At 43.3% G+C, this 24451-nt stretch overlaps 1 protein-coding gene across 2 annotated transcripts in view; it reads left to right on the top strand.

Moving 5' to 3' along the window:
* Blmh (bleomycin hydrolase) overlaps positions 1-23542 on the top strand; it is a 40752-nt gene extending 17210 nt beyond the window's left edge. For both annotated transcript variants that reach the window (XM_027426690.2, XM_035447547.1), the window contains 6 exons: positions 2511-2666; positions 3475-3633; positions 3737-3804; positions 5347-5464; positions 9020-9089; positions 22637-23542. In XM_027426690.2, the coding sequence (XP_027282491.1) occupies positions 2511-2666; positions 3475-3633; positions 3737-3804; positions 5347-5464; positions 9020-9089; positions 22637-22788 (723 nt within the window). In that variant the 3' untranslated portion in view covers positions 22789-23542. The remainder of the gene's footprint in view (positions 1-2510; positions 2667-3474; positions 3634-3736; positions 3805-5346; positions 5465-9019; positions 9090-22636) is intronic.
* Positions 23543-24451: the final 909 nt, after the last annotated feature.

Consider the following 24451-nt stretch of genomic DNA (forward strand, 5'->3'; position numbering starts at 1 on the left):
GAGAGAGAGAGAGAGAGAGAGAGAGAGAGAGAGAGAGAGAGAGAGAGAGAGAGAGAGATTCACTATGTAGTTCTGGCTGGTCTAAAACTTGCTATATACTCAAGGCTAGCCTTTAACTACAGAGATCCACTTGCCTTCCAAGTGCTGGGATTAAAGATCCCACTAGACCGAGAATAGTTGTCTTAGTCATTGTTCGGTTGCTGTGAAGAGTCACCATGACCAAGGCAACTATTATAAGAGAAAGCATTTAATTGGGAGCTTGCTTATAATTTCAGAGGTTTAGTCCATTATCGTCACAGGAAGCAAGATGGCATGCAGACGGGCACTGGAGCAGTAGCTGAGAACTACATCTTGAACCATAGGTGCAGAGAGAGAGAGAGAGAGAGAGAGAGAGAGAGAGAGAGAGAGAGACTGACTGACTTTGGGCTTTATAACCTCAAAGCCCATTCCTAGAGACACATTTCCTTCACCAACAAGGCCACTCATCTTAATCCTCTAATGCTTTCAAATTGTGCCACTCCCTGGTGACTAAGTGTTCAAATTATGGGCCTATGGGGGCCATTCTTATTCAGACAACCACAATAGTATTTAAAAAAAAAAAAAAAGACAAGTAAATATGAGAAGAAAAGGAAATATATTCTGACCTTGTACAAAGTATTGTTTCCTGTTTTCTTTGTATAAATGGAAATGAAAATAATACAAACATATCTTTGAAAAATAATGCTAACACAAAGGTCTTGTTATATATTTAAGAAGATATATTATTGGGGGCTAGTTAAGAGCTCTTGCAGAGGATCTGAGTTTGATTCCTAGTATCCATATGGGGTAGGTTATAAGTTCCTACATCTCTGGTTCCAGAGGGATCAAATGCCTCTGATCTCCTCCAGCACCTGTGCCTTGCCACACAGACACATATATACACGTAATTAAAAATATAAAGAAGGTGCTGGGCGGTGGTGGCATATACCTTTAATCCAGCACTTGGGAGACAGAGGCGGGCAGATCTGTGTGTGAGTTTGAGGTCAACCTGGTCTACAGAGCGAATTCCAGCAAAGGCTCCAAAGCTACACAGAGAAATCCTGTTTCAAAAACCCCAGAAAGAAATATACAGGCGTGCGTGTGTGCGTGCATGTGTGTATTTTAAAAATACATTATTTGGGGACTGGTGATATTGTTCAAAGTTAGAGCACTTACCTAGCATTAATAGGGCTTTGATTCAATCCCCAGTGCTATGATTCACGCGCGCGCACACACACACACAACACACACACACACACACACACACACACACACACACACACACACACACACACACACACACGAAGAATGGAGGGAAAGGAATGAGAGTGGAAGAGAATCATGAAACAGTGCAGTATTTGTTAAACAATTTAGCAGGACTGGAAAGATGACTCAGCTGCTCTTGCTGAGGAACTGGGGTATAGTCCCCAGCACCTACGAGGCAACATCCACTGTCTGAACTCACGTTCCGTGGGATCTGGCAGTTCCTAGGCTTTGTGGGTACCAGGTACATATGTGTTACAGATATATACAAGTTTGCGAAAACATTCATACATACAAAAACATCTTAAAAAGTAAACCAAATCATCAGTAATACATTTTCTGCCCATCACTCCCCCATAGGTTTTTCCGATGATGTAGTAAGCCAGGACAAACCGAATTGAAAAAGTATAACAACAGGTTTATTTGAGCAGAGCAACTCCTGGGCGGGTTCTCCAGTCCTGGAGATGGAGGCCAGAGAAATTGTGCCCAAACAAAAGCAGGCAGATTTTATGGGCTGTAGGTGATGGGCGATGACATGTCCACCAAAAGCTGGGTTTGTGCCCATGTATGGTCAAAAACTGACCACTTAGGTGGGGACTTGAATGACTGGGAATTTCAGGGGAGGAAGCCAGAGTAACCTCCAAGAATGTGGAGCTGGGCTTTTTGGTGCCTTTTGTTTGTTCACAGACTCTCTGAGCATGTAGGGTTTGGAGAGAGAGACAGGAATGGGGCTTTTTGGATTGTGCAGGGGCAAGCTGGAGGTTCCAAATGAACAATTAGCAAAGTAACAACTTTTAGATTTTGTTGGGTATTAGTAGTAGGCAAGCTTTTCCCTCCCTTCCCCTCCCTTCCCTTCTCTTTCTTTTCTTTCCAGACAGGGCCTTATATTTGCTTTGACTGGCCTGGAACTTCCTATGTAGACCAGGCTGGCCTCAAACTCCCAGAGATCTACCTGCCTCTGCCTCCCAAGTGCTAGGATTAAAGGCTTGCGCCACCATGCCTGGTGTGGGCAAGCTTCTTAAGGAAATTTAATTTTCAGCACATTGCTAAGAATATTAATCTATTCACATTTCAGTGTTGTGTTGTAGATGTTGACTTTTGATAACTTCTGAATTTTGGAGCAGTAGTAGATTTCTTTTGTAATTTTTGGGTTTGAAACGTAGCTGTTAATTCCTTAACACTTTTCAGGCTTGTGGAAATGAAACTCTTAATCACTCCCTCTCTTACAGATATTCCGAGTGGTGTGCATCTGTTTGGGTAACCCACCAGAGACCTTCACCTGGGAGTATCGAGACAAAGATAAAAATTACCACAAGATTGGTCCCATAACACCCTTGCAGTTTTACCAGGAACATGTGAAGCCTCTCTTCAATATGGAAGATAAGGTTAGAGACTAGTATCAGAAGCTGCTGGCTATTTACATTTAAGTGTCTGTTGTTTACAGAGAATATAAGATTCCCAGGTTAATGTGCACATCCATCAAACTAGATGCTAAAGAAACTTTTTGTTTTCTCTGAAGTTCATATGCACCTAACACTAGGAGTGTTTCTCTTCAGAGAATTTCTGACTCTAGGCCAAGAGTCAGTTTCTTCCCACATCCCCAACCTTCTTCCCTGCAATTTAGGGTCCAGATCAATCTCAGGTACAAAGTAAGCTGCTGGTATATTGGATGTTGCGCATAGGCTCAGAGCACCCTAATCTCCTGGCCTTTCTGGGAACTCTGTTGTTAAAGGAGGCATCCACTGTTAGCTGTTCTTCTTTCTTCGTATCTGTCTAGCAGGATGATCAGGGCCTCCTTCTTTGATGGGCTTTTTGACCCTCTTCCAAGAAAATTGCATTGCTACACATTGAGCCTCTGTTACACGTTGAGGAAGGGCCTGTGGCACTGTTCCATGAGTGGTGCCTTTTGGGTTATATGCAGAATTAATTTGGGGGCAGTTTTTACCAATACGGAAGACAGGTAGAGACAGCTCTCAAGTGTGTTCTTTGTGCTAATAGAATATGCAGTGCCCTCCTTTATATGTGTTTGGCCAGGTTTTGTTTGTTACTTTTACCTTGTGGCTATAGTGTTTATTCTTGTAGTTAGAGGTGATGAGCTTGTTGTAACCATAACAACCTAGCAGAGAGGGTTGTTGTGTCTTGCTTGACATCCTTGGTCTTGTGCTCTAATACACATGTTCTTGATCTCAAAAGATTTGTTTTGTGAATGACCCACGGCCCCAGCACAAGTACAATAAATTGTACACAGTAGACTACTTGAGCAATATGGTTGGAGGGAGAAAAACGCTGTATAACAACCAGCCCATTGACTTCTTGAAAAAGATGGTTGCTGCCTCCATCAAAGATGGAGAGGTTAGTACTGCCTTATGTTTCTGTGTCTCCCACATGGGGGTTAACATAGCTGCTTCTTTCCTTTTCACTACTTTGGTTTATGTTGACTTTCTTCTATTTCTAGGCTGTGTGGTTTGGCTGTGATGTTGGAAAACACTTCAATGGCAAGCTGGGCCTCAGTGACATGAATGTGTGAGTGCACGGAATTCAAATAGAAAGTTCTTTGTGGGTTGTTGCTGTTGGAGTGCACTCGTGTACGAAATGCCTCTGCTGAGGTTCATCAAGACATTGAGGTTGGCCTAAGGGTGGGCCTTTCTCTGCATCTGTGAAGTGGTGGCTCCTGGCAGAGACCGCACGTGTAACTGCTGTAACCCAGGAAACCAAGATCGAACTAGAGAGAACTCATTGGTGTTCCTGGGACACTGGCCTATGTGGGAAAGACCCTGAACATGCAGTGGGTCGTCCAGAAAGCTGCGCGGCACTCTTGGGGTGTAATGAGAGACTTTCCAGAGCTCTTTTATTGGTCTTCTTTAAATGCTTCTCTACCTTTAATGCCTTATATATTTTCTTTTTAGGACAAGTTGGGCTAATTTATATATTTACCTTAGATCATTCTCCTTCATCTTTGGTGACATTGAAGGTTCATTTCCAAGCTGAATGAGACAAGATTCCTTGGTTTTAAAATATATCATTTTAGGGGCCGGAGAGATGGCTGAGCATGGTTAAGAGCACTTGCTGCTCTTGCAGAGGACCTGAGTTCAGTTCCCAGCTAATGTCAGACAGCTCATAGTTACCTGTAACTCCAGCTTCAGGGGATCTGATGTTCTCTTCTGACCTACATGGACACCCGCAGACATGTGACATATACTCAGAAACACACATGAAATCTTTACAAAAATAATAAAATAAGTACATCATTTTAGGTTTATCCAAATAATTGTTACTAGTAGGAGTAATGTCTTTATAGTTAACAAAAGGAAAGAGATTTCTAATGGTGAGACTTTTTGGTTTTATATTTGAAATTAGTTTCCAACATTTTAGCATTTGGATATTTAAATTTTACCTTCAGAGCCAAGTGTGGTGACACAGGCTTGTGGAGGCAGGAAGAGTCAAGAGTTAAAGTCAAGCTCTGCTATATAGTGAGCTCAAGGCCAGCCTGGGCTATGTAAGGCCCTACCTATAAATTAATTCCACAGTTAGTGGTTTGATTCAGAAACCAGGAGGGTCTGCCAACTTGAAAGAGACCATTTCTATAAGAAGTTGCTTTAAAAGCTTTTTCATTTTTTGAAAGTTTTCTTGCCCAGCATGGTGGTGTACATCTAGCACTCAGGAGGTAGAGGCAGGCGCAGGTGGATCTCTGAAATGGAGGGCAGCCTGGTCTACAGAGTAAGTTCCAAGACAGTCAGAGCTATGTACAGAGACCCTGTCTCAAACAACAACAAAAAACCAACCAAAAAAACAAAAACAAACAAAAAAATGCAAAAAGGTAAGTTTTCTTTCTAAAATAACAGTATAGATTGAACTTGTCAACATTTACTATTGAGAGTTTATATTTAGTCTCCTCATATTGTCCTGCGTACTGTAGTGACATGTAAGGAGTGGGCACCCACTGAGGGTGATTCTTTGCGTGCCGCTTGTTTGCAGAGCCACTCCTTTGGAGCTGCCAGGCTCCGTGTCCTCGAGTACTTAGGCTGGCTACACTCTCTTTATTTTATTCTGTCATTCTTTTTACAGCTATGACCATGAGTTAGTGTTTGGTGTCTCCTTGAAGAACATGAATAAAGCTGAGAGGTTGGCTTTTGGTGAGTCACTCATGACCCACGCCATGACCTTCACTGCTGTCTCAGAGAAGGTAGGCCCAGCATGTCACTAATGGGTCTACTGATGCACAAGGGATCCGCATTCTCCTGCAGACTTTCCGTCCAGCAGGGCCATAGGCAGTCTATATTTGATTTCTGTTAATGTTAACTTCCAAATAAGATGTTGTTCCTGTGTCAGGTGGTGTTTGGTTACTTGCTCAGTGGTAATAAAAACAATAACATACAGTGAGAAGGAAAATTTGGGTCAGCAAGAAGCAAAGAGGTAACTTCTTTTCTGTAGTTTGGAAGGTTGGTAAAGGAACCTAGAAAAAGATGTCCTCTGAAAAACTGAAATAGGCTCTTAGAGTAAGTATCTTGATGGCCTTGCTCAGACTTACCTTCTTTGAATTGGTCATCCAGATTCACAAGTTACTGTCATATACAACAATTTATGGCCTCCATGGCCATCACTGGATTTATACATAGCTGTAGAAATTGGGGTGTAAATGCTTTGAGCTCTCTGTGAATGATGCTACTGCTGTTTCTTGGACCCTTTCACAAATAAGCACCATTCTAGGCTATAGAATGGTCAGGGAGCACAGAAGAGAGACTTGAGCTATGTTGGCTCTTTATCCTCACAAGCAAACGTGTTCGTGTTCTTTCTCCAGCACCCTCACTAGAAAGGCACCCACAGGCTACCTACCTTACTAAATTATTTTAGGAAATACTTTGTAGCTGGTTTTGCTATGCTGCCCACTAGATTTATGAAACTAAGACATTTAGAAATATTGTTATGCCAGACTTTTTTTTTTTTTTTTTTTTTTTTGGTTTTTCAAGACAGGGTTTCTCTGTAGCTTTGGAGGCTGTCCTGGAACTAGCTTTTGTAGACCAGGCTGGTCTCGAACTCACAGAGATCCGCCTGCCTCTGCCTCCCAAGTGCTGGGATTAAAGGCGTGTGCCACCAACGCCCGGCTTATGCCAGACTTTCTTAACTGTCCTCCTAGAATTCCTGATATTTCTGAGGCTTTTGTCTGAATTGCTTGTGTGCTCTTCAGGCAAAACTGAGTGGGATAGAGTTTCCATTCTATACCTTCCTCCCATCCCTTGTAGCTACTTCATTTGAGGGTCGTCTTTTGACCTCACATTGTTCCAGAACCTTGTGCTCTCTTATGCAAATCCAGATCTTAGCTGGTAGCAGTGGCACATTCCTGCAGTCCCAGCCCTGGGGAGCCTGAGCCAGGAAGACTGAGTGCCAGAGCCCAGTTTGGTCTGTATCTCAAGACTCTGCCTCAAAACAGAAGAATGCAAAACCTAATCTTACAGGTTTAATTACATTTATATAAATTATAGGGTTTGGTCTTTAATACGACTCTTAGATGTTCTCACTTTTATGAGTTCAGGTGCAGTGTGGTATATAAGGCACCCTGAACTAATTAGGCAGCCAGCGCTCATTCCTGCTCCTCATGCACTTTTCCTAAATTGATACAGAAGGTGAGGCCTTACAGCCAGGGAGATGTTTTCTTCATCATTGTATCTTCTCAGCTCTATAGGTAGAGGCATCCCAACACCAGGATACAGACAGGTTTGTGGAGTACAGTTTCAGCTGCCTTTGTAGATTGGGAAAGCCATGGGAAAGCCATTCATGTGCATGCAGCAACACATTCCTACACATACATTTTTTTAAAAGGAAAACATTTGCCAAGCGTTGTTGCTCAAGCTTGTAAGTCTTAACATTCAGGAGATAGAGGCAGGAGAATTGCCATGAGTTCGAAGCTAGCCTGGCTATAGTGTAAGATTTTATCTCAAAAAAGAGAGAGAGAGAGAGAGAGAGAGAGAGAGAGAGAGAGAGAGAGAGAGAGAGAAGAAAAGAAAAGAAAAAAGTTTTCTTTCCTATAGCTATGAGCTTTCAATCACTAAAACTAGTTTGAACTGTTTTAATGGTCATACTGAGATAAATGCACACTCAGGGGAGCTCTACGAAGCAGGACCATGTATCATTCTTGATTTGTCAGTGATCTAGTTGACAACTTTGGTCTAGATTACACAAGAATCCACATTGTCAGACTTTGTCAGTGAATAGATGCGATTCTAATGATGATATTTCAGAGGAAGAGAAGAGAGATTGCAATGGTAAGGATAGAGAGCAAAAGCAGACATTTAACAAGCCAGGCTCAGCGAGGATAGTTACATGTTCTTGGTACAGGTGTAGGATGCCTGTAGATTTGTTTATTGGCTAAATCTGAAATCTAAGAAACTTGCTAAGAGTAGAATGTTTGGGGGTGGGCAAAGGCATAGGAAACTGAATCCCACATAGATGACCCTCATCCGGCAGTGACATGCAAGTGGGAGCTAACAGATGGAACAAGGGTCAGTCAGTGCCTTTCTCATGCTAGAGTGATATGAACTGTTCTGACATCAACAATGTCCTGGGTAAACACAGAGAAAAATGTTTTTCCCAAATGGAGCTTGCTTTTTGTCCCTTTCTGTGTCTCTAATAAAGACTTTGAATGAGGTTATCATGGTGAGTGTCATTGTCTATTTGAGAAGATGAAAATTGAGCTTATTTTATTAATGAAGACAAGAGGGAGAACAGCTGAACTGGCTGGGCTTTGTTTATGAAATTGCTCTTTTTATTTTTGCTTTGTCATTTAATCTCTTATATTAAATTCAGTATTTATGTAACTGAATCAGTAAAAGAATATATTTGGAGGATATCATTACTTAGATTCCCTAAATAGAAAACTGGGTATCATGATATTTTGTTTTTCTTTTTAAGAACTTTGATCAGGTCTTAAAATCTCTCCTAAAATTAATGCAAACCAAACCCTATAACTTATATAAATATAATTAAACCCGTAAGATTAGGTTTTGGTTTTGGATACAGACCAAACTGGGCTCTGGCACTCAGTCTTCCTGGCTCAGGCTCCCCAGGGCTGGGACTGCAGGAGTGTGCCACTGCTACCAGCTAAGATCTGGATTTGAATAAGAGAGAACAAGGTTCTGGAAAAATTTTGAGTGAAAGCTATAGTCCCTGGGGACAGCTTTGTGCTTTGAGGAATTGGTTCTCTTCATCCACCTTTATTTGGTTCCAGAGATCCAACTAAGGTAGTCAGGCTTGTATATCAAGTCCTTTACCCACTGAGCCCTCCAACTAGCCCTATGTTCTTTTTCTTTCCTGTATAGAATAGAAAATAAAGGAGGAGGTATCATGGGGAGGGGGATGGTTCAGTGGTTAAGAGGGCTTATTGCTCTTTAGAGGATCAGGTTTTGTGTTGCAGCACCTATAGTCAGGGGGCTCGGAAACTAACTAGCTGCCTGTAACTCCAACTCTAGAAGGTCTCACACTTGCTGGCCTCTGATGGCACCCACACATATGCACGCGATCACACACTCACATAAATAAAATATAGATCTTTGAAACAAAAATGGAGTTAGTGTTTCTTATTTTATTGTATTTTTGCTCTCTAATACTGGAGTGTCTTCTGGGGGGTATGTGTATCACATATCTGCTCACAGTATTCTAAGCAGCCTGAGATGACTTAAAATGATGTGACACCAGCTAAGAGAATCTCATTTCAGACTCTGTACTGTTGTTCACTCTCTGGCAGGATGATCAGGATGGTGCATTTGTGAAATGGAGAGTAGAGAATTCCTGGGGTGAAGACCATGGCCACAAAGGTAAGTAAGGTTCGACTACTTACTCAGTAAACCTGGGATCTGCTGTACTCTGCCTCTCTGGGTAGAAAGCTGTTCCAGTGTAGGGGATTTGCCAGTACTCATCCCTCTGACTCGGCTATCCTACAGGAAAATAGCAGGCTATTGTTAGCCCAGGGTTCCTATGGCCTACATGTCTCTAAATTCCCAAGTTAGCTGAGACCAGCATGTGTTGTTATTTGTACAAACCGTACTGACTGTACAGGACTGTAACAGAAAATCTTGGTTGAATGGAAGGTGGTGAGTCCTTTACAGTATCCTTGGTATGTGGCATTTCATAAGTTTTTTGTCACTGCACTAGCATATGAGAGAAAGAAGCCTTCCAAGATGGAGAGTGGAATTGGCAAAAAGAAACATTCTGTAGGGATCTCTGAGGATTCTCTTACGTTATGAAGCCTAAAGTTACCATTTAAAACTGTTTTTTATACTGAAATTCCAAACCCTGGTAGAAATCAGAATAAGTTACGGTGTCAAGTTTAAAGAAAATACCATAGGTATATGCAAGTTGTAGAAATATTTCAAATATGGCTAAGTAAAAAAAAATTAAGATCTCTAACTGACCACTGATTAATAGTTGGGCATGTTCTTGGAAACCTTGAGATTGTTTTGTTGATTTATAAAAGCTTTTTTTTTTTTAAGGCTGTTTTTATGCTTTAAATTTTAGAGCTTCAAGCTGAAAATGGGGGCTGGGGATATAGCTCAGTGGTAGAGTGCTTGCTTTACAGGCACAGGGCCCTATGAAGGAGGGAGAAAGAGGGGGGAAAGCCAGGTGTATAGCATAGCCCTGTTATCTCAGCAGAAGGACTGAGTGTTCAGTCAGCCTGGGAAACTTAGTGAGGCCCTTTTTCAAGATAGAATCCCAAAGTGGGCTGGGCTTATAGCTCAGGAGTAGGGGGCTTACCTATGCATAAGGCCCTACCTAGGACAGTTCCCATTATTGTAAAACAAAAGCAGTAGCTACAGTCACATGTGATAGGACCACATACATATGTGGACTGATGGTGCTTTGTGGCCATCTCTTTCTCAGCATCTGTAAATATTAAATCATCTGTAAATCAGAAAATATTAACCACACAGCCTACTAGACTAGGGACAAGAATGAAAGGAGAGAGTGGAAACCAGAGTTGCAAGATAGACACTTAAAACCAAACTTAGGCACACATCTCATCCAGCAGGACTCAAAACAGCTCAGAAGGAGGGAGGGTTTGATCTCACCCTTCCTTCCTGGGGCCCCCATCTGTGTTAGAATAGTGATTTTCAACTGTGTTCTTTGGAATGCTGATGTCCAAGTTCAGAAGCTAGAGGTGAGGAGTTTGAAAGTGACCAGATGGTGCTTCTCTTGCTCGTGTTTGGAAACTGTCTGAGACTAGCTGAGGAACTCACTTCAGTATCTGAGTGGCACAGCCCTGTCTGTCTATGATGGCCAGCATCTATCTGAGACTGTTTAACTATCCATCAAAGTCTCTTCCTTTTCCTCATGAAAATGATCACTGGTAGATTTTGGCTAACCATCCCTAGGAGTTGGTGTGAAGCTTGGCAGCCCCTTGTTTATATAAACAAATACAAGCCTTGTTAGTGCACTTCTGTCAGTATTTGGTGATCACATGTCCCTCTTCTATGATTCTGTAATTTTTAAATTCACTGTTATGAATTAAAATGCAGTAGTTTTTAAAAAGTATGTTTTCTTAATAGGTAAATTATTCATTTTAATACAAATGCAATTGGCATCTAGGAGTAGAGGCTTTACGCTTTAACAAAGCTAGCAAAAAGAGTGAAGGGTACTCTGTTAAATCTGTAAGTCAGTATGGTTAAGAATGCTATGAATGTAGCATGTCTTTCTCTGTACCACCAGCCAGCTCCCAAATAACAACACAGAGACATCTTTTTAATTATGAAATCTTGGCCATTAGCTTCGGCTTATCCCACTAGCTCTTATAACTTAAATTAACCCATGTATATTAATCTGTGTTCTATCAAGTGGTATTGCCTCTGTTCTATCTTGCATCTCCTGTTTCTTCCCATGTTTCCCACATGCCTAGATTCCTCTTCTTCCTCTCTCTCCCCAGAAATCCCACCTATATCTCCTGCCTAGCTATTGGCTGTTCAGCTTTTTATTACACCAATCACAGCAAAACATTTTCACACAGTGTACAAATATCCCACAAAGATGCACAAAGGTGGTTCCCTGAGCGAGGCTCATCCATTGTACTCCAGTGTTGACCCCCTCCAATTTCCCCAGATGCAGGAAACTCACCTGCATAATCTGTAGCAGTAGGGACTGTGTTCATGCTTCTCTCATTTTAATTTTTTAAAAAAGGGATACTTATGTCTAAAAGGATTGGATTACTTGTAGCAAACCTAAAATACTGGGTTCAAGTCATTTTTCTCTTGCTTCAGGGGAACCTCTCTGCCTCATGGCTCATCTTTGTAAATGGTGTTACATCCAAGAAAAGGACTAAAGTTCCAGCTTGCTTTTTTGGCATTTTCATTCTATGACATTACTAGGTTTTAGATAGAAGAAAGGATGGACACTCATAAAGCTAGGAGAGTGTTCTGTGTTTTGTGTGTTTTACTACTCTGAAGCTAAATACTTGATTTGGAGAAGACTCTGACCACTTTGCTAGCTTCCCCTTTCGTTGGACCCTTTTGCCCTGTGCAGTGCAGGTTTAACTAATCAGTCTCACAGCCTCTGTTATATTGAGAGAAGCAGGGTCTTCATGCTCACACTGTGGAATCTTCACCGTTTAGTGAAGGCTGAATACTATTTTGGTTGTTGTTCTCAAATAGCTAAAATGCCTGAGATTATAGAGCCACAAAGATAAGAGATTGAACTGGGGATGGGCAAGGAATAGTTCCTTCAAAGCCAAAGTAAATAACTCTTATGTGTTTCTTGGTAATGTCCTTCCTGACTTAACAGGAAGGAAGGAAAACATGATCTAATTGTATTGGCACACTTGGCCTGGCCTTCGGAGAGCACCTAGTGTGTTATTCTGCTGACAATGTATGTTTACTCCAGCAAGGTCCTCCTGTCTGTCATCCTGGTGGGCACTGGCTGGCCTCATGGAGGCAGGCCTTGTAATTTGTGTGAAGCGGGACCCTGGTGTCTTGTTTCTATAGACATTGTTAACAGTTTGTTACTGTTCTCTTTGGGATTTCTGTCTGTTAAGATCCATGTTTCTGAAAAACAGCTTTGATAATACAAGCTGGAAATAAACAAGCAAAGATACCTAGGCAGGAGGCTGCTCTTGCTCTTTCCCCTGGCCTGGCTTCAGTCTTCTCCATTGGCACGTTCCTGGCATTTCCTGCCCAGAGACTACAGGGTAAATCAGATAACCTGTTTCACAAAATGGGCAGAGGCTCCTTCTGACCAAGAGAGACAGAGGAGGATTTGAGTCTTGCCTTGCTGCACCAGTTGAGCTACTTCATGTTGGTGAGTGTGAGTATTCAATCGGCTGCACTAGAAATGGAATGCATGCTGAGCAGGCGTCCCACACAGTTGTTTTCCTCCCTGCTTGAAATACTGGCCTCATTGGATCCTCGTTTATGGATCCTATCAGAAGTGAATCTCATAGTGAGATGACCAAAGAGACTGGGATTTCCCACCTTATTTTTTAGTTTAAAAAGGGTGATCTGGTAAAATATTTTATAAGATGTTTAGAAGTTTAAGTTCGAGGAAATAGTGCTGAGGGTAGTGGCCAATACTGTAACCCTAGTACTTCAGAGTTCAAGGTCATCTTGTGTTGTATGAGACCTGGTGTCAGCCCTCCCTCCCTACCCCACCCCACCTCCCAAAAAAAGAGGAAATCACCTTTGGTTCCTCTTATCCTTAGTCAGAAATTTATCTGAGAGAGAATAGTCTTTAAGCTAGAGTGACTATAGTCCCTCAGTGATCTGTGATGGAGCCAAAATCAGAGCCCAGACTGACAACAGAGCTAGTTTTCCTGACTGCCAAGCCATGCTTTCTCTGAATTTCTGTTTTGGAAGCATCTGGCCCAATCACAAGACCGTTCATGATGTGGTATTTCTGTTTGAATGCTTGGTCTTCAGTTGGTGGAACTTTTTGGGAAGAATTAGGAGGTATGGCCTTATTGGTGAAGTTATGTCACAGGGATGGATTTTGAGTTTTCAAAGGTCCATACCATTTCCGGTTAGGTCTTGTGGTTGTCGTTCCAAGATGGAGTTCTTAGCTAAGGCTTTAGTACCTTGCCTGCCTGCTGCCATGTTTCTTGCCATGATGGTCATGAACTCTAACCTGAAACCTTAAGCCCCAAATAAACTCTTCTATACAGTTACCCTGATTATGGTCTCTTAACAGCAATAGAAAAGTAAGACAATGATCCTTAGTGGCCAGAAACAGTGGCTGAAGGTACTCTATTCTTTGTTGTTCTGAGACAGAGTCTCGTATAACATAGTTCTTAGTGCGTATTCATTCTGCTTTTTAAGTGTGTGTGTGTGTGTGTGTGTGTGTGTGTGTGTCTGTCTGTCTGTCTGTCTGTCTGTGTGTCTGTGTGTCTGTGTGTCTGTGTGTCTGTGTCTGTGTCTGTGTCTGTGTCTGTGTCTGTGTCTGTCTTGAGACAGCATACCACACTGTAGCCTTGGCTGGCTTTGAACTCTCAGCGATCCTTCTATCTTAGCCTTCTGGCTTCTGAGATTACATGAAAAAGTAAAAGAACAATGTAACTCTTGAGAGGAGATGATATTTATAATACTGCAAATTCTCTTCATTGGATGAAAATCTTGATCTTTTAAAAAATGTCTTTTAGCAGGGCTGTGGTGGCATACACCTTTAATCCAAGCACTCAGGAGACAGAGTCAGGTGGATCTCTACAAGTTCAAGGCAGGTCTGGTCTATAGAACTAGTTCTAGGCCAGCCAAAGCTATACAAAGAACCCTGTATTAAAAAACAAAACAAAATGTCTTATTTTTCATTTGAGCAGAGACTAGTTTTGCACATTCAGATTGCTTTGCATCTTTCAGGTACATGAGCTTTTAAAATTATTTTAACCCATATTTTTTTTAAATCATCTTACTAATAAATATACCTATTCCTGATTTCATTTTAGGAAAATGTTTAGACTTCCTCTTAAAAAGGAACCCTGTGTTTCCAATTAGAGAAACTTCAGCATGTTGGCTATTAATCAGAAAGACACTTACTTGCCAATTTATGTTATGTCCTTATTATACCCAACATCATGACCAGTAAGTGTCTCACTAGCCAAGCAGCATATAGTTTTGAAAGCAGTAATTCCAAGTTTAACACAAAACTCACTGCATTTCTATGATTTTATACTGTGGAAGCAGGTATGCTGTGGTGAAACCCTGGCTGTCAGCGCCTGGTGACAGATCCTCGAAGGGGCTTGCAGGCTCCTGCTTTCACACTGCTCTCCCAGCAGCACAGCTGGTTGTCCTTCCTGTAAAAGGGGTGTCATGGTTTCTCTGCAGCCATCAAAGGAAGTGACAAGTAAAGCTTTGCTCAGACTGTATATGACAATTACTCAAACTCCAGAGTTAGTATTCCATGTTTCTGTTAGGCCCTTAGATGGCACCTTGCCTTATAAAATTGGGTTCTCTAATGTGTGTGTTTATTTCACAGCGTGGTGTCCTGGTAGGATGTGACTGTGTGGTTGTACCTGTGCTGTGTGTAAAGCACTAGAAGTTTATTGAGAGATTTTGATGTGTACAGGTTGCATGGGATTGGGATTCAGGTCTCATGGATTCTGTAGTCATATATGACTTACAGAGAACAACCAATATTTGCTGATGTGTTTAAGGCTCACATTGGGTAAAATAATATAAAAACTCAAATAATATAAATGATATGTGACATGGAGTTGAACTGGCTGTAGTAACTTTGTGAGCTAAAAGCAGAGGTCCTTGATCTCCTGGAATTGGTTGAGTTTGTTACTCCATGGCAGAGTGTTTCATGTTCTCCACAATTGGTTGACTTAGCTGCTGCCTGTTACATCTGGGGAGTTCAGTTCTTTGAAAAGGCCTTTTCATTGCTAATCCTTATTAACTAAATGCCTGAATGACTTGGGTTGAGAACTAGTGCATATGAGTGGAATAGAGGAAGCACAGGCTGTGTGGGTCAGGGCTGCTTCCTTATTGACTTGCAGGACTTGAGACAGCTGCCATTGTGGGCATAGGGACATACTCCAGATCCAAGGCTTCAGGCCTGAGAGAATTGCTGTCCTAGTTAACAAATGTTATGTGTGTGTTTGTGCTTTTTCCTGCAAAAGAATCTATTTTGCCCTAAAGAGTGTTTTGTGCCGTGGATGGAAGATCAACATAGAATTAGGAGTTAGGATATGTGGAGGCCTCCAAGTGTCCCACCATCCATTGGCTTTGTGTGGTGTTGTGATGGTATTGAGCCTGAGTGTGGCTTTCTCATCTCTAAAGCTGGTGTGTAACTGTTATGTGAAGTGCAGAGGAAGCACAACACAGCCTTGGCTGCTTTCATTAACACTCTAGACTGATGGGAGCAGGAGTATTGGCTCACTCACTTTTCCCTTTGGAAAGGACTGTCTGACTTGCCCATGGGTCTGGCTTCAGAGCTTTGAGAATTCAGATCTCGGCATGACTACTATTACATCACAGTTACAGTGTAAGCTCAGTTTCGTGAGAAAAGGCAGTAAAGATCGGCAAACCTAGTGCTGAGGAAAAGCCATTAGCAGTGGCATCAACTCACATTTATCAATGGTATGCAGAGACCCGTGCATAGACCGTGATGGGATGAATGTCCCTGACCCTCAGAGGAATTTATACTTAATCTCCTGGGACATGGGAACAGGATTTGAAGAGGGCTGTGATGTGACAGAAGTGGCATTCATGGTGTGCTCCTCAGACTGTAAGATACAGGACAAATAGACCGAGAAAAGCAAAGGTGATTTCTCCAAGAGGCAGGTGACTGGAGAGAGGAAGGGCTGGGCATGGTCCCTCAGTGGGGAGATGCAGGAATGCAGGGCTGAGGTTACTGAGGAGGTGAGGGTGGAAAGGCTACCTCAGCAGCCAGGTTGTGGGTGTTTGGGAGATTGGGGGGCGGGGCATAGTAATGTAATGGCAGAGCAGGCAGAGCAAATGGAAGAGCTTTGGGCTTAGATGCACACGCCGTTTCAGTAACTTTAGGAGATTGGGGTGCCTGCACTGTGTCCTGTGTGCCAAACCAGCATTTCACTATTGTTATTCTGTCTAGTACAGTGGAGGCAGAGGTACTGAAGCTGGGATGGTTGAGGTTGTAAGTCTCTCTCTCTTTCTCTCTGTCTCTGTCTCTGTCTCTCTCTCTCTCTCTCTCTCTCTCTCTCTCTCTCTCTGTGTGTGTGTGTGTGTGTGTCTGTGTGTGTGTGTGTGTGTGTGTGTGTATGACACACATAGGAGTAAGTGCAGGATAACAGTGGGACTTCTTGCCAGGGCTGTGGAGAGGCTAGCTAGGGAGTCGGTAGCTCAGACAGCAGTTCTTGACATTTGGAGCATGCTTTGGGCAAGTCAGAGGTGTGTGGCCAAGCAGTAATGTGGCCTGCCATTGAGGGGGCTTACTCTATAACAAGGAGTGATGGTTGGGAGGGGCTGGGGGCAGAGAAGAGTTACTTGTGAAAACAGACCCTTGGGCAGGAAAGACCCTGGCCTGACCCAGGCATGTGTAGTCTCAGGCTTGCTCAGCTTTCACTCAGGGTCCAGGGAGAGAGGCCTTTGAGCACTGAGGTAAGCAGCTATCTCTGCACTACTTAGGGAAGGGCACTTCCTCGGGGTGGGTGCACTTTGGCTTATTGAATTTTGTTATGGTTTTTAAAAGTCTAAATGGAAGCCAGGTATGGCGCACACTTTAATCCCAGCACTCAGAAGGTAGAGACAGGTGGATCTTTGTGAGTTCCAGGCCAGCCTGGTCTACAGAGCAAGCTCAGGACAGACAAGGACAGCTAAGGCTGTCTCAAAAACAAAAACAAAACAAAACAAAAAAGGAGAAAAAAGTGTAAATGGAGCCAGTGAAATTGGGTAAAGGACCTTGCTGCTAAACCTTACACTGTGAGATTGGTTCCTGAGATCCACATGGTGGAAGGAGAAAACCGTCTCCCAAAAGTTGCCTTCTGACTCCTACACCGTGGCATGTTTGCACATTAAAATAAATGTAATTTAAACACTTGTAAAGATACCCAAATTTTTTACTGTGTGTGCTGTTTCACTATGCCTCATTTTTCCTGTGCCTTTAGCAGGGCCACCTTACCTTCTCTAGCTTTTGTGTCTGAGAGAGGCCACCCATAATATCCGGCTCTATGGATATCTCCTCTATTATCAGCAAGGGGTCATGACCATGAATGTGTCCTCAGCCCAGCCAGACGTCTGTGTCTAGTCTGGAGGAGAAGCGGCTTCTTAGGTCACGTCCAAGTGACAGTCACAAGTGCAAGTGGTTATTTGGTTACCTCCCTCTGCCTTTTTCTTTATAAACATTAATCTATTACAAAGGGCAAGACAGAGCTCTGATAATTTATTGCTGTACTTTTTGTTAAGAGGCTTTTGTTTTTTAATGTGTGTGTCTCTCTGTGTATGTGCGCTAGAAGAGGGTGGGTATTGGGTCTCCTGGAGCTAGTTACAGATGGTTATGAGCTACCCAACATGGGTTCTGAGAACTGAACTCAGGTCTGGAAGAGCAGCATGGATCTTAACTATTGAGTCATCTCTCCAGCCTCTACTGCTTTTCTTTTCTTTTCTCCATACATGTATTTGTATGTGTGCACACTTGGGTCTGTGCATCCAGCATATGGAAGGTAGAGGGCAACTTGAATTCACTCTACCCTGTGAGTTGCAAGCATCACACTCAGGTCATTGAACTTGACAGCAAGTGTTTTCACCCACTAAACCATCTTGAGCCCTCAGATACAAGAAAACTTAAAAATGGCTCAGACAAACCTACAGGAACAGGAAGGTTGGCAGTTAGCTATATAATTGCTCTGTAAAGACAAGTGGAGATGGAGAATGCAGATACAGACTCAGTTCCAGGAGCATTGTTAGTGTTAGTAGTATTCCTGAGCATGAGCAGACAGTCCAGACTTCAGTGGTGGGGTGGATGATTCACACAGACTTGACACTTAAAGTGAGACTGAGCTAGTGCATGGCAAGAAAGGAACTGGAGAAGCAGTGTGTGGTGCTTTGTCCCTTAGGATGCAGTCTACAAGTAGACTTACTGAAGCTGCAATGTAAAATTAATAGGTTCATCTAGTGGGGTAGATAGTTTTGAAATTTTCTCTTCTTCCTCTTCTTACCATGTTTCTAAAAACCTTTTCTTATAGTAAACTTGAATTATTTGAGTAACTTTTGTTTGTTTGTTTTGTTTTATGAGACAGGATTTCTCTGTGTAGCTTTGTAGATCAGGCTAGCCTTGAACTTACAGAGATACACCTGCCTCTGCTTCTCTGCTTCTCTGCCTCTCTGCCCCTCTGCCCCTCTGCCCCTCTGCCCCTCTGCCCCTCTGCCTGCCGCCCTGCCCTGCCCTGCCTGCCTGCTGCTCTGCCTCTGCCTCTCCTCTGCCTCTCTGCTCTGCCTCTGCCTCTGCCTCTCTGCCTCTGCCTCTGCCTCTGCCTCTGCCTCTGCCTCTGCCTCTTGGACAACTTTTTAAGTAGTCAAAAAATAATAGAACATGTCAAATATCTGGGAGAGAGAACATGCATTACGTCATGGCGTGACATGCTGTTTAGTTACTGTTATGTCTTGGAGTGTGTGTGTGTGTACAGTGCATGTACTGTGTGTGGAGCCCTCCACTTGTAACATAGAAATTACAGAGGATATACTGCTTATGTCTACTTTTAAATACTTTCCCAAGTTGCTGTGTATTCTTTGCAGTGTCATCACAGTGGCTAGCTAATGTTCTGTAAGGTATCTCTCACTCTGTCTCAGTTTGGAACACGAGACAAGCAGGTTTCAGTTTCCTTTCTGGGAACCTTGCTACATCCTGAGTTAGGGTGTCAGGTGAAAAGTTGGCATCCTTAGGTCAGTGCAGCTGGACACACTCACCGGAGCTGAGCAGGTAATGTCTCATTTATATAGAGAGTCTCATTACATTGCTCAGGCCAGCCTCAAATGTGTGGTCTTCCTGTCTGGCCCTCTGTGGCTGGGGTTACAGGTATGCACTACCACACCTAGCTTATGACTTGGTTATTATCATACTTGTTTGTTTTTAACAATTTTTTTAAGATTTATTTATTTTATGTATATGGTAGTCTATCTGCATGTATACCTGCATGCCAGAAGAGGGCATCAGATCCTGTTATAAATGGCTGTGAGCCAACATGTGGTTACTGGGGATTGAACTTGGGACCTCTGGGAGAGCAGCCAATGCTCTTAACTGCTGAGCCATCTTTCCAGCCCCTCTCCCCTTTTTAATAGAAAATAATAATTAACTACAAATTGTCAGGTGAAGAATGTCCTAGAACAAAGATGAGAAAAATTAGAAATTATTTCTAGTTCATAAATGACAGTATTGGCTGGAGCTGGCTCAGCAACTAAGAGCACACTGCTTCTTTCCTGAGGATCTGGGTTTAGTTCTCAGCACCCACTCAAGAAGACAGACAGCCCACTGGCCACCTGTAACTCAGCTCCAGGAGATACAGCTTCCTCTTCTGGTTCCATGGGCCTATACTGTATGTATACATACGTATCATTAGAAACAAAGTAATTTAAAAATATTTATTAATTTAAAAAAATGGTAGTGTTTTGTTGTTTTAATGTAGTCTGCAAGGTTTAAATCTCAGTTCCCTGGCAAAGGGTCAGAAACTCTGGTAAGCTCGCCCATCCATAAACCAGCCATCTGGAGCTGTTCCATGAGTGAGCTTCAGCACCCAGCTCTGCAGCTTTATCCCAGACCCTGCCTATCCTTCAGTGGGTTCTGCCCTCTCCCATACAGAACTCAGCAGCATTGTCGACTGCCTTAGGAATTGCTTGTTTATTTTATTGTATTTGCTCAAAGAATGTAAGTATGACACTAATGGTTAAGTGAATTGTATGTCTGAAGTTGACTTCATTATATATTACATTGTCTGTCTTCCTAAATGTTAGATTTGGAATCCCAATTTGCTGGTCTTTCTTGTACTGGGAGCAGAGCCTTCAGTTCAGAACCCCATACCCACAGTCTGCTACAGGAGTGCATCACAGCACCCTTGGGCTCCCGACTCTTCTCAGCACTCCTGGTTTCAGTCTCACTGATCCTAATCTTCTTGGTGAAACTCCGAGACATGCAGTGTCAACAGTTGGGGCTGCCACGTCCGTTATCTTCCCAGGGTGCAATTACTTGACAGCCTTCACACTGTAAGGGTGTCGTGGGCCTCCAAGAACTCATATCCTGCAGAGAGAGGCTAATCAAGGCAGGTCCTCTTGGCAGAGACATGGAAAGGGTGGGCTACAATTGATAGGAGATTTAATTTGTGAGGACTTAATCTGATCTGCTTTTGGAACAAGATAGTGCAGATGTACTTTCTGTCCATTTTCTCTGGGCAGTCTTCGAAGACTCATTTGATTGTGTGGCGATAGTATTGTTAGGACACAGAACTTTATTACAGGAGTCTGCCTCTGTCCTTTACCTGCTTCACTGCCCAGAGCTGGTCTAGGACATGCTCAGCCTGCACTGTGGGGAGGGGATGATGGCTAATGTCTCAGATGGTGTTGAGGAGTTTTTTAGATGGTCTCACTTTGTAGCCTAGGCTGGCTTCTGACTTGTAGTATTTGTCCTGCTTCATCCTCTTAGTGCTAGGATTCCAGGCATTAGCCAGAGTGTCTCTTTGACAGGGCAGATGCTGAGTTTCTCAGGAGTGTATACTTCAGATGTAGCAGGATTTGATTTAGTTAGCACTGATACAGGTAACGGTAAGGCCTGAGTACCTGACAGAGCAGAGCCAGAGGCCCGTGGGGAATCAGGGCAGGTCAGAAGCAGCACAGGCCATGCTCTGTGTTCTTACCCACAGTCGGAAGAAGCAGCCCCTGACAAGACTTGCTTCAGTCCTGAGAGCACTCGTGTGTGTGTGTGTGTGTGTGTGTGTGTGTGTGTGTGTGTGTGTGTGTGTGTGTGTGTGTGTGTGTGTGCCTATGCCTGTGTGATGCTGGGAATGGAAACTGCACAGTAGGCAAATGTTCACCACTGAGCTCATTAGAGTGTTTCTCGTGAGGGGGTGGTCTTGCTGGTCTGCACATGTGCACAAGCTATGTCTTCCTCCATCGTCTCCACCCTTCTTTTTTGAAGCTATGTTTCTCACTGAACTGGGAACTTGCTGTGGCTGGCCAGCAAGGCTCTGGGATCCATCTCTCTCCATACCCCAGAGTCTTCCTTCAGGAGCTTACCATCATGCAGCTTTCTTTGTGGGTGCTAGTGATCTGAATGCAAACCCTTATGTACAGCAAGCACTTTACCCACTGAGCCATCTACCCAGCCCTTAGAACTGTTTAAACTTAGTTTTTAGTATAATAAGTAGTCATTGGTATATAGGTATAACTTAGGGTTTTTAATTATTCTTTAGGTTTATTTATTGAATTCTGTGTGTGTGAGTTTCTTCTGCCAGTGTGAATGTGTGCTGCATATGTACTTGGTGCCCTTGGGGATCAGAATGCATTGGATCCCTGGAATTGGAGTGGGTGGTTATGTCACCATGTCAGTGCTGGAAATCAAACCTAGGTCCTCTGCAAGAGCAACAAGTACTCTAAACCACTGAGCTATCTCTCCAGCCACCTTTAATTATTTTTAAGAGTATAAACCTGTCTTGAGGGCAAGTTTGGAAACTGCATCAATAGAGAACCCTTTTGGAGTTTGGGGGGTGGTGGGGAGGTGTGCACACACCTGTGTGCTTGAATGCATTTGTCTCTATGTCTCTCTGTGTGTACTAGGTGCTTTGTTTTGTTTTTGAGTCAGGGTCTCATGTAGCCCATGCTGGCCTTGAACCCCCTATATGGTTTTGAAATCTTGATCTTCTTGCCTTCACTTCCCAAACGCTGCTATTACAAGAGTGTGCAGATATTCTGCCTAAGCCACTACCAGTATGAAGAACAAAAGGAAAATGAGACTAATAAAGTATGTGTTAAAAAAACAAAGCATGATTATGAGCTAGGGAAGAAATGCAGAGCACAAGCATATGCAAACATGTACCTAAACAGGAGCATGGTGCACACATCAAAGGACTTGCAGGAAAGAGCATCCACTACCCACAGGATGTTGCTATAGACACTTAGCCACCTTTCTCTCTGTTTATGTAAACCTGCATCTGTGGTATTAATTCCTACACAGGACCAAGGGTAAGGAAGAAGACATAGATGTTTCTCCCAAGAAGGTCTTCTAAAGTTACTCTGAGCCCCCATTTCCTAATTGGTAAAGATAGAGCCATGTCTGTCCTAATGTTTCACAGAATTGCTAGTAAGACTGAGTTTCAAAGGCAATTAAAAGTTAAAGCTGGAATACATTTTTGTAAAAGACCTTTTTGCAGGAGGTTCCCTGCTCTCTGCCCACCCTCTGAATTCATGAGTGCCTCTTGTCTCCTCTCCAGGTTACCTGTGCATGACTGATGAGTGGTTCTCTGAGTATGTCTACGAGGTGGTAGTGGACAGGAAGCATGTCCCGGAAGAGGTGCTGGCTGTGTTGGAGCAGGAGCCCATTGTCCTGCCGGCATGGGATCCCATGGGGGCTTTGGCTGAGTGAGTGGCACTGCTCCAGCTCTTTCCTCCTCCCATCGGATGTAGCTGCCAAGGACAGATCCAGGGACTGAAACCAAAGTTACATGGGTGGCTGTTCCCACAGGACACAGGCAGACTCTTGGGTTCCCAGTCTCCTCCAAGAACCTCTTTGGGAAAGATGCTTTATGCTGAAACAAAATATTCATAAAGGAAAAAATGGGGGGGGGGAGATGGGGCCACACTGTCTGCTCTCCTCATCTCTAACAGCTCAGGATCTCTTAGCATCTTCATCAGATGTAACTGTCCTAACTGTCATGGTCTTTGTATTTGTAGTAAGAGAATAAGATGAGCAGCTGAGGTGTACGGAGAACAAACAGATCTGTGCTCCTGTTCCTAGAGTAGATTGGGGGAGGGTTAGCTAGGATTTGAACTCTCAGTGCTGCATGCTGCCTCACAGGTCACTGTCCTTCCTACATGGCAGTCACTAATTCAACTTTTGCAGGGTTGCTTCATGTGAGTCTAATAGCCTTAGAGGGGAAGGTTGATCGGGTCTGACATGATTCCTTCCTGTGGGGCACAGCTCCACTTGAGTCAGCTTAAACAGAGGCTTAGAGCAAATCTTGTCAGGAGCTCAGCTGTGGTCACTGGGGTGCCCCACTGACAGGTTAGCTTGAGTCTCTGTCTTGGGGATTGGGTGGGGAGAGAAAGTGACGCTCATTCTTTCTGATAACTCGATGGTGCTGAGAAGCTTTTGAATAAAATACTTTGCTAAATGAGAATAAGCCAGTGTGTTTGATCTGTAAACTCTGAGAAGTGTGTATTTAGCTACAAATGGGAGCAGCCAATGGTTGAGGCTCTTCAAAGTGAAGAAACAGGAGCAGAGCTCAGGGTTTCCCTACTTCAGCTGCTCTGCAGGATATGAGCCAGCCTGCGCCTGCCCACCCTTATCATCCTCATGACTTCTGCAAAGGGCCTTCATGCACCAAATCTTGAGAGCCTGTGTTCCTGACACCCAACACTGCCTCATCCTCCCACCCAGATCCAATGTCTCTACAAGGTGGCATCTCCAATGCATTGTTAGCCTTGGGGCTAATGAGCATGGGTGGACAGACTGCATCTGTTTCATTGAACACTGAGAAGGGCCTCCATATATCACTTACATCATTGTCTCCGCCCCAGATTTTTCTGGCTCCCCAAAATTGTTCCCAACCCTAGCAGGGGATGTTATTTGTCATGGCATGTCCCAAGGTCAAATTAGAGAAAGATACAGGCCTTAGCCAGTATGTCCACAGTATTTGAGTCATCCTATTCTAGGGTGATAATCCATCAGTACACACGTGAAACCAGATATGAAAATACATATCACCTCTAAATTGAGGCCAAGGAAACTGACAGCTAACTTCTCATTTGAAACTACATGTACCAGAAACAGTGGGGTGCATCTTGGGAGTGCTTGAGAGGTGGAGTATAGTGGCTCTGGCACTGAAGGGCTGAGTCAGGAGGATTGCCAGGAGTTAAAGGTCAGCTTTGGATATATAATGAGTTCCAGACGAGCCTGGACTGTGATCAAGAACCTATTGCAAACAAAACAAAGAAATACAAAAGATATGATGAGGGGGGAAAAAAGAGCTAGATTTCTATATCCATAAAACCTTTCAAGATGAAATAAGGGCATTTTTACAAAAAAT

This window comes from Cricetulus griseus, chromosome 7 (assembly GCF_003668045.3).
Source record: "Cricetulus griseus strain 17A/GY chromosome 7, alternate assembly CriGri-PICRH-1.0, whole genome shotgun sequence".
Classification (NCBI taxonomy): domain Eukaryota; kingdom Metazoa; phylum Chordata; class Mammalia; order Rodentia; family Cricetidae; genus Cricetulus; species Cricetulus griseus.